This window comes from Heliangelus exortis, chromosome 8 (genome assembly GCF_036169615.1).
Source record: "Heliangelus exortis chromosome 8, bHelExo1.hap1, whole genome shotgun sequence".
NCBI lineage: Eukaryota > Metazoa > Chordata > Aves > Apodiformes > Trochilidae > Heliangelus > Heliangelus exortis.
This window is the reverse complement of record NC_092429.1, coordinates 6,235,879-6,245,495: the sequence shown is the minus strand read 5'-3', so window position 1 is coordinate 6,245,495 and position 9,617 is coordinate 6,235,879. Positions and strand designations below refer to the sequence as shown.

General features: G+C 43.7%; 1 protein-coding gene across 2 annotated transcripts in view; it reads left to right on the top strand.

Moving 5' to 3' along the window:
• The first annotated feature begins 794 nt into the window (after nucleotides 1-794).
• OSBPL9 (oxysterol binding protein like 9) overlaps nucleotides 795-9,617 on the top strand; it is a 55,531-nt gene continuing 46,708 nt past the window's right edge. The window contains exon 1 of one of the 2 annotated variants that reach the window (XM_071750159.1): nucleotides 795-1,113. In XM_071750159.1, the coding sequence (XP_071606260.1) occupies nucleotides 1,003-1,113 (111 nt within the window). In that variant the 5' untranslated portion in view covers nucleotides 795-1,002. The remainder of the gene's footprint in view (nucleotides 1,114-9,617) is intronic. The other variant, XM_071750160.1, reaches the window with a different exon arrangement.

The following is a 9,617-nucleotide window of genomic DNA, read 5'->3' as shown; positions in this document are numbered from 1 at the left end:
GGATCTGTATGGGTCCTTTGAAGTTTTTATGTTTTTATGTACAGCTGAAGTTACGTACTTAAGCCATAGATCAGTGCCAAAGAACATGCCTTGAACTGAACAACACATTTACAATTGTCCATTGCTCCTGGGGAATTCGTTTCACATTCTTGGATCAGTCCACAGGAAAGCTGTGTTCCTTTCAAACAAGCCTGACAAGGTTATCTCCAGTCACGTTTTTCGTGTTTTTTTCACTCACTCTGATCATGCAGCTCCTTCAGGAGAACACCGGGGCCCTCGGACTCCACTGAGAAGCCCACCAGGCACTTGGGACAGGTGAAATAAAAACAGGCGAAATAAAAAACAGGCAACAGGACAACCACGAGAGCAACAGAAATGAACAGGTAGGACAGCGCCAGGCTTTTGAGGGGGCAGAACATCGCCCTCCCGCCCTCACACAACGGAGGCACCGGGTGGCACAGCACCCTCACCCCTCCCCCCTCCCCTGAGCACTGAGGGGAAAGCAGCCCCCCACACTTCAGGGACCGCATCCCTCAGCCAACACCCACACACCCACCCCTCTCGGTTCCTCTCGGTTCCTCCCAGTTCCGTCTCTCTCCTCACTACACCCCACACCCCACACCCCACACCTCACACCTCACACCTCACACCTCACACCCCACACCCCACACCCCACACCCCACACCCCACACACCCCCCCCGCCTTCGGCCGCCCCTGTCCCTGTCCCTGTCCCTGTCCCTCCCCCGCCTTCCCGCCTCCCCGCTGCGCGCGCAAGCCCCGCCCATTCCCCGGCCCCCGGGGCGTTGTGGCCGTTGGCCCCGCCCTTTCCCCTCCCCTCCCTCCTCCCTTCCCCTCCCTCCCTTCCTTCCTCCCTCCCTCCCCATCCCCTCCCCTCCCGTCCTCTCTCCCGCCCGCCACTCTGCTCCGTCTCTCCCCTCACCGAGCGGGCGGGGTGCGCTTGTAGTGGCGGCGGCGGCGGCGGTGCCGGTTCGGTGCTTAAGATGGCGTCGATCATGGAGGGCCCGCTGAGCAAATGGACTAACGTCATGAAGGGCTGGCAGTACCGCTGGTTCGTCCTGGACTATAACGCCGGGCTCCTCTCTTACTACACGGTGAGGAGGGGCAGCGGCGGCGGCGGGGAGGGCGGATGAGGAGCCGGGAGAAGGGTTGAGGCGCAGGGTGGGGGCGGGGAGGGGACTCCGGGCGGTGTGAGTGCCCGGGGTGGCCAATGGGGAAGGAGGAGGCGGCGGCGGCAGCCAATGGGGTGACGCTGCGGGAGCTGTGGCGGTGGGGGCGACCGCGCTGTTATTGTTGGCGGGGGGAGGGGGCGGCTCCGGGGCGGGGTCGTTGGGCGGGAGCGCCCGGTCCCCCCTCACCCCCTGTTCCCTGGTGGCCGCTGGCACCGGAGACGGTGGCACCGGTGGGGTCTGGCAACCCGGAGGTGGCTCCCGCCGCCCCCCCCAGGGCCTCACACCCAGCCTCCGGGGCCTCACACCCGCCCCCCCGGTGTGTGGCGATTCCTCTCTCCCAGGGGAGCGGAGCGGAGCGGGTACGCTCGCCCAGGATGGTCCGGAGCGTTGCTCCGTGATGGGCTCTGGCTCCCGGATCCGTCCCCGTCTCCGTCTAGCGGGAACTTGCTCTCCCCACCCATGGCTTGGTGGCTCAGCCCGGGCCGGTGCCGCCTTCCCGGGCCGCTCTCCCGGGAGATGTGTGCGGGGAGCAAGCGATGGGCTCCGGCCCCCCCTCACCGGGGGCCACGGCCCGTTAGCGGTTCGGTTCCTGAGTTGCGGTGGATTTTCCTGTTTCCGTTCAGGACTTCCTACTTGGAAGCACGAACTTTTAAAGTACGGTGCATTAAGACTTAACAGTGCTGTTTTCCTTGGCTTTTTTTTTTGTTTTGTTTTTTGTTTTTGCGTAACCGCTGGCAGATCCTGACTCACTTGTTCAACTTCTTACGTAAAAGTGTAAACTAAGTTACAAATACATTAACAGTCGAAATTAGTTTTTTTCGAGGATATCCCCTTAAATGAGAAGGCTAAGTGGCTGAACCCCATGGACACTTAGTATGGAGCCTTTACTATTGGTGTGTCAGTCTGGGTAAAACACAAATTTAACCTGTAGTAAAGTGTAATAGATTCACAGCAAATAACACGTTGGAGTATCATGCTGTCTGTGAAGGTATATTCATACAGAAGCATTCCACATAAATCTTTTTTTCACCCCTAAATCTGGCTTTCTAGCCCTACTAGGGGAGAGCTGCTCTCTACAGACCCAGGACTTTATAAGGCTCTCAACACAAAACAGCTACAGATTCTCAGTTTTGGTTCACCTAGGCTCAAACCCCCCCACTGGGAATATGGATGGGGAAATAAAAGTGATTTTATAGTTGCTTTTTTATGGATGGTAAATGTCAAGTGTTTGACAGAGATGAATCAGTGTGTGTAGTCTAAAGGTCCAAGGTGCAAAGTGATTTAGTGCTCAGCTACAGAAATAGAAACCTTTGCTGATGACTAGTGTGTATAATAATAATTCTGGTTATTGCATTCTATGGTCTTCACCTGTTTAATAAAAATAAGTTCTTATATTTCATTATTTCCTATGGTTAGGTATCTCTACATATGCATTACACTTTTAATTTGTATAATTAGTTATGTTCTCTGTTATTATAGAATTATAGAGTGGTTTGGGTTTGAAGGGACCTTAAAGGTCACCTGCTTCCAACCCCAATGTCATGGGCAAGGACACCTTCTAATAGACCAGGTAGCTCCAAGCCCCATCCAACCTGCCTTGGAATACCTCTAGGGATGGACCAGCAATAGCTTCTCTGAGCAAGTTCTCCCAGTGTCTCACCACCCTCACACTGAATAATTTCTTCCCAATGTCTACTCTACCCTTTTCCAACTTAAAGCCATTACCCCTTGTTCTGTCACTCCACACCCTTGTAAAAAGTCTGTCCCCAGCTTTCCTGTAACCCCTTCAGGTACTGGAAGGTATTCTAAAGTCTCTTCAGAACCTTCTGCAGGCTGAACAGCCCCATCTGTAGCTTATAGATAATTCATATCTGATAACTCACCTAAATAACTATTAATAGCTAAAACAAATGATCATATGATCACATTTGGTTTAGATTTTTTTTGTTGCATTCAGATACCAATTAGTATTATAATGACTTCTAGTTCACAAATTTAAAAATCCTGTTTTTAATTACCTGTCCTAAAAGAAATTCAAGTCGGGTTCAGGAAAGCAAATCATGGATTCATAGAATCTTTTTGGTAGGAAAAGACCTTTAAGATCATCAAGTCCAACTACTAACCCAGCACCACCAAGTCCACCTCTCAACCACATCCCTCAGCATCACATCTGCGTGTCCTTTGCTTTTTGTGCCTTTACCACTGAGAAACTCTCACAGTTAACTCTCACTTTAGAAACCCTTCCTTATCCCTGTGCTGTCTTTTGTGCAGACATGTCTGTAAAGCACTGGTTATGCCATTCCCTAGACGTCTGGATTCATTCTTGCATTAGGAGTGTGTGTGCCAAAAGAACCAGTCCCTCAGTGTGCTTCATGTGTGCTGGTCTGGCTGCCCATGGGGTTTGAAACACAATTCAGGCCATTCCCAGCTGACCCCATGCCTCACAAGTATTAATATTAGCACTGAGAAGGTAGGGAGATACTTTTCCTTTCAGCTTTACCTTTAATTTTAGAGGATTAACTCCTGCATGGAGGGCTGTGGTACATAAGCAACGTTAACTTGGAAAATCAGCAAGTTTGGGGCCTTTATTTATGTGGGGAAGTGGCCTGTTGTGATGCTGCATATACAGATTTGTATTTTGAATGAAAGGCTTATCTACCTGATCAGGTAGGTAGGGTCGTGTACTCCCTCCCCCCTGAGCCAGTTTCAGTCTGTAGCAATATAGTTGCCCAGCTCTGCTTGTAGAAGGACAACTGAATGAATTTTGAGCTTGAAATTTGGCCCATCCCTGGGTGGGGTAGGCCCAGTTGTTCCAAGGTGGCTGTATAGACATGCCACCTGGAAACAAGTTTTGCTGATAGCAAATATTGCAGTTAAGTGATGAGCTTTTACCTGCTCATCACCTCTCAAAGACTTCTTAGCCTGTTTCAATACAGAAAATTGTGCTTTCAGGAAAGATTTTCTCGAGTAAATCCAACAGCCACCTGACCTTTGGCAGAGGAGCTGTAGAAAACTATGGGGTAACAACTCCTGATGCAGCTGATCTTTCCACCAGAGTTAGATCCAGAAACAGGCCTCTCTTCATAGGTGTGTCCTTGCACTGTTGTCTCTGGCAGCAACTAAAAACAGACTCCAGAAAAGTAGCCTTAATGGGGAATAAACACCCAGTGTGCAATGCTATTGCACTTGTGAAAAAGGGAAAAAAAGCACCTTATTGAGTGTGCTTTGTCATTGGTAAAACAGGTAGATATTAACCTAAATATGTTTCAGATACATGCATCAGAAGCAAAAGAATTCAATTAAATTTACATTTCTGACATTTTTGGAACGTTCAAGGAGCAAGGCAAAAGATTTTGCATCATCTGAGTGAGGAAAAGAAATGAGAATTTAATGTTAACAATTCTGTTTTGTGAGATGCTTCCTCTATATTGCAGTGAACACTTGTAGCACTACTTGCAAGTGTGAATTCAGATGTTTCTCACATGCATTTTCAAGTTCCTTTACAAAGTTTTTTTACAACATTTGCTTTTTTCCTGCTTCTTCTGTAGTTTGTGGGTTTTTCTCTTTCAGAATAGGAATGCATATCCTCAAATTTGCTTGTAATGATATTTGTTTATTTATGAATTTTATATGTCAGAGAGTTTGATCTGGACTTGTCATCAAACTACTGTCTTTACACAGTTTTGCTTGAATAAGTGATCAATATCAGTAAATGGTTAATTTTATTCCTTTTCTGGAAGGATTTTTTTATTTATAAAAATAAATAACTGTGTGATTTTTGAGTTTGACCAATGGCTTGACAGATCACTTGCTTTTTTTCCCCTCAATATCCACCAGTCAATCCACCAGTATTTTCACTTGAAGGTGTTGCAACTTGGTCTACTGAAGCACTGGGGTTTTTTATCAGTAGATGGTTGGCTTCACTGACAATATTTAACAGGAAAGTCTTGAAGTGGCTCATTTCTGCCTTCTGCTGGCACAGGGGCTGCAAAGTTGTTCCATGAGCTGACTTCCAGCTGAAAAATAACTCTCTGCTGATTAATTTTTTAGTTGAATTTGTTCTGTCAATTGTTTTTTGTATGTGTGCTGGTATGATACTGGAAAATAGCATGAAAACAAAGAAGTGGCTGGGGAGGAAGAAAGAGTTGAGTGCAATCTGGTTTTTGTTTGTGTCTTCTGGCAGAAGCACATCCATTGGAGCCTTGATTATGATTGGGAATCCTGTAGAAATGATCCAGAGAAGCCCTTAAGGTTAAAAATCTGATTTAAATTCTTGTTTGAAGTGTACTCTTTAAAGAAATATTTTAATTGTATAATAAATTGAAAGCAGAACTACCACAGCTGGTGCAAACAATGCAAACACCAGAGCCAGTAGATAGGAAGGTCAGTTCCTTAAAGTATTTTAAAACTTTGTGGATATCTGACAGATGGTGGTTTTGAAAGGAGAACTGTTCAAAATGTTACAGATTTAAACAGATCCCTTGTGTAGTGGGTGAGGGTTACAGGAAAAAAATTTTATGCATGACAACTCCAGAGTGTTTATTCTTGAAACAAAGCTGGGTAGCCTCCCATCATCTTAAGAGTTCTTGCACCAATAAATGCCTAATAAATAGATTTAAATGCTTAGATAATCTGTTGTTTTGTTACTCATTCCATTAAACTACTTTTCAAAACTGTTTAAAGGTGGTTGTATGACTGTGAAAACAGTCATTGTTGGAGGAAGTAGTTGTGGTGGTGTAAAAATATTTTTGCCCTCATGCTTTTTACAGACTGCAGCTCGTTAGCAACGTGACTTGTGGTTGTACTGTATTGAGAGCTGCTTGTGGATTGCTTTGTAGTGTGGAGGGGGACTCTGATTTTGTAGCAGTTTCATGAAACTTTGGTGGTGAACTGAAAACAAATCTTGTTAACTTGGATCCAAACTGCCTCTGAAGCTGGAGTGATGGCTCAGTGCCCCTGACTTTGAGTTAAATACATTTTCCTGCTTTTTTCCAAATGAAGGTTTTTTTGTCAACAGCTGTGTGCCAGAATTCCAAGAAAACAGGAAAAAAACCCATCTGCTTTTGCCCAAACATTCCCTTTGAGGTCTCTGCTTTCCTTTCTCAGGTGACAAGGTGAATTTCTCTTTTTCCTGTAACAAGTTCATCTGTCACATGTACTGCAAACAGCTCAGTGAGTTTAATAAAATCAGACAAAACTAGAAGCAAATGTTAGGTATAAGAAGAGAAAGAACTGTGAATTTACAGACATCAGACAGAAAATATTGACTATTACACAACCACTGGGTTGAATTTAGTACATAGTTTTAACTTTGTATCACAGGTTTTGATGCACTGAATAAATTGCTGTAGGATTATAATTTAAGTAGTAGACTCCTCTTCAGGATTTAGGCAATGGTTCTGGGTTTAGTTATCCCAATACCTGATCATCAGTTTGCAGTGCATGCCATTGGCTTTTCTCATTCAGAATAAACATACTGTGCCTGTTCAGATTTGTTCATGAATATTTGATGGGTTAATTCTGTACTGGCATCTGTTTGGGTTAAATGAGCCCCAGCAGCATCCTCAGTTATTGCTGCCTTGTCTTGGTTCCAGCTTTCTGACTGCATCCACACAAGTCAAAAGATTCAGCTGCAGAAGCAGCGTGGCTGTTGGATGCTGTCCTTGTGGTCAGGGAGGTTCTCCCTTGGGATTGGGGTGTGCCAGGCAAGGGAGCTGGGGGAATGATGGGCTGGGAACAGCATGTCAAGTTTTTAGATTATTTGGTTTTATTTGTGCTTGAAAAGTGGAGCTTGCCTTAGCTTATGGAAAGTGGTCCAAGCTAAAGCTTCTCCTGTAGATGTATTTAAACTGTAAAAAATACTGTTTATAACTAAAGCTCATTGCAGGTTCTTCATCTCTAATGGGAAATAAATGTAAGTGGGTTTGCTCGTGTGTGTACTTGTGTTAGAGATTTCTTTGGCATCACCATGTGAGTCAAAAATACACCCCAAGATCCTTTCACTTCTGCACAGGCAGAACTTGTGCCTGGGAAAGAGAACAGCTGGGTTTTATACCAAAATCTTGAACTTTCCATGCAACAGTGAAAACTCAAATTCAGTTAGTAGTAATTCTAAAGCTGGAGGAGGGCTTGAGTGCCTTTAGAGTGTTAGGGTTTTAATTTTGTATCCTGGTTTAAATAGACCCAGACATTATTTTCATTTCTGTAAGAATCTGTATGTTGCCTCAAATGCCTTCTTTTAGATCTGTTCTGTATTTGAACAACTTCACCGTGTGACCATAAAAAAGAAATCAATAAGGGCCTTTTTTGGTTTGTTTGTTTTATAAGATACCTACAGTCACCCTGTATAGCTTTGTTCATTTTAACAAATTTTTGTTTCAGGCTGAGCTGAAATTTGTCTCGTGTTGCTCTCTGCTTGTAACCTATTGAAGTCCATTATCATCAAAATCAGTACACTCTGTACTGAAACTTTATTGAAAATATAATTTTGTCTGCTTATAAGTGATCACTGAAAAAAAAGAGAGCTGCACATTAAAACCTTAAATATAAAAGGACAGTAAAATGAGGCTTTTTTTATTAGCCATTCAGTGATGTCTTTCTGCTGTATGAGATTTTTGTCTAGTTTTAGAACCCAAAAATGGGTATGAAAGGCTTTATTTGTCCAAGAATACTTGAGCAAGTGTGATACCCATGCTTAATTTCAATCAAAGGGTAAAACATAATGCTTCAAGGGGTACCCAAAGCTGTCTGATTTGTATTTTTTCACAAAATCTTAACTTTTGGAGGGTGGTGGGAGTGGCAGATTGAATTTGTCCGTGGTTTCAAAACCCCCCTCTGCAGCAATCAGTGATGTGCTGTGTTCCAGTGAGAGGTGACAGCACTCTGTGTGATGCTTTAGTGCACAGGGAGTTGAGATACTGGACTGATGGGTGCTTTATTCCACTTAGCTAGGATGAATTAGATTTACCATGTCATTAGAAATGGTATTCACCAATTAAAGTTCTGTCTGAAGCTGGTGAAATTCTAAGTATGTAGCTCTGAACCTGTGATTTGTCTTGTGGATCTTTTTGCAGACTGAGAACATCGTAATTTTTTAACTCAATTTCCATTCCATTAGCATGTGGTGTACAAGGAAAAGAAAAGGCTTTTACAGGATCTTTTGCAGCTGATTTGATAGCCAATCTGCACAGTGGCAAATCAGGCTTGTTGGGATTCTGCCTTCCCTTGCCCTAGGACCAGCTCTCATCTTCCTGCACTTGGCTGGCTGAGGGATTTAAACCAAACCAAAAGTCTTTTCTGCTACCTTTGCTTGTAATCTGGTTTGGTTCTCTGTCTGTGCTAGGAGTGCTTTGCCTGGAGTTTGTTATCCAGACACTCAGTCCTGCTAAATTTCTTTCAGTTGCTGCAGTTTCATCCTCAATCCAGGTATTTTCTTTCCAGCTGAGAGTATACCAATATTTCGTCTTGAAACCACCAGAGGGAGTAATAAGCTCTCAGTAATGTCCTCCCATTTTAGCAGAACACTCCAGGCAGCAGAACTATATAAAAAATAGAAGTGTACCCTAGTGAGGTGTGTCCCAAGTATTTGCAATTTCTGATAGGAAATTACTGGAATAACTTTGTTTCTAGATATTCTCCTGATTTAGAGCTCTTCAAAACAAAGCAGCACAACCCAAACAAAAAAACACAACTGAAAAAGCTTCCCTATGTAGAAATTTTCATTCAGGAAATCTACAAAGAAATTAGATATCTCCAAATTATGTTATGGATGCACTGCTGGTCTTCTGCTTCATTTTGACCAGATAACCTGCACTGTTGTGAAAACAAGTGGGTGTGATTCTATGATTAATACTGATGGCTTCTAACATTCAGAAAACATTTCTGACAAATGAGACTGAACTGAGGGAGAGATGGGCAAAAACTTTATTTGAAACTCTGACTAATATATTTTAAATTTATCTTCAGTGATTAGGAGTTCCTGTGACTACCTTGTGCTTTTCTTGTAGCTATATCTCAAATATGTAGGAGATGAATAATAGTTTGTTGCTATTATGACAGATACTTCTCATTCCTGTATTTTTTTCCACTGATACCAAAAGTATTTAATTTTCTAATGGCTTCGGTGAAACTTGGGGGGGGGGGTCATAATCACATCAGGATATTGTCTAGAGAGAGTTGTTAAGATACTGATGGAAAGAAGTGGATTTTTCAGAAGATGGCAGCAAGAGAAGCTGTTCACAAGACACCAGTTAGAACACCATTTTCATGACCTGAAATAATTTAATTTGAATATTTAGGTGGTAAGAGAGCAGGGGTTATATTAGACCAGACTACCTTTGCAGGTAAGGCTACAATGGCACGTAGTTTGGCATTTGAAAACTAGAAAGGGGGTGTGTGTAGGTAAAAACAGAATATGTTTTGCGTCT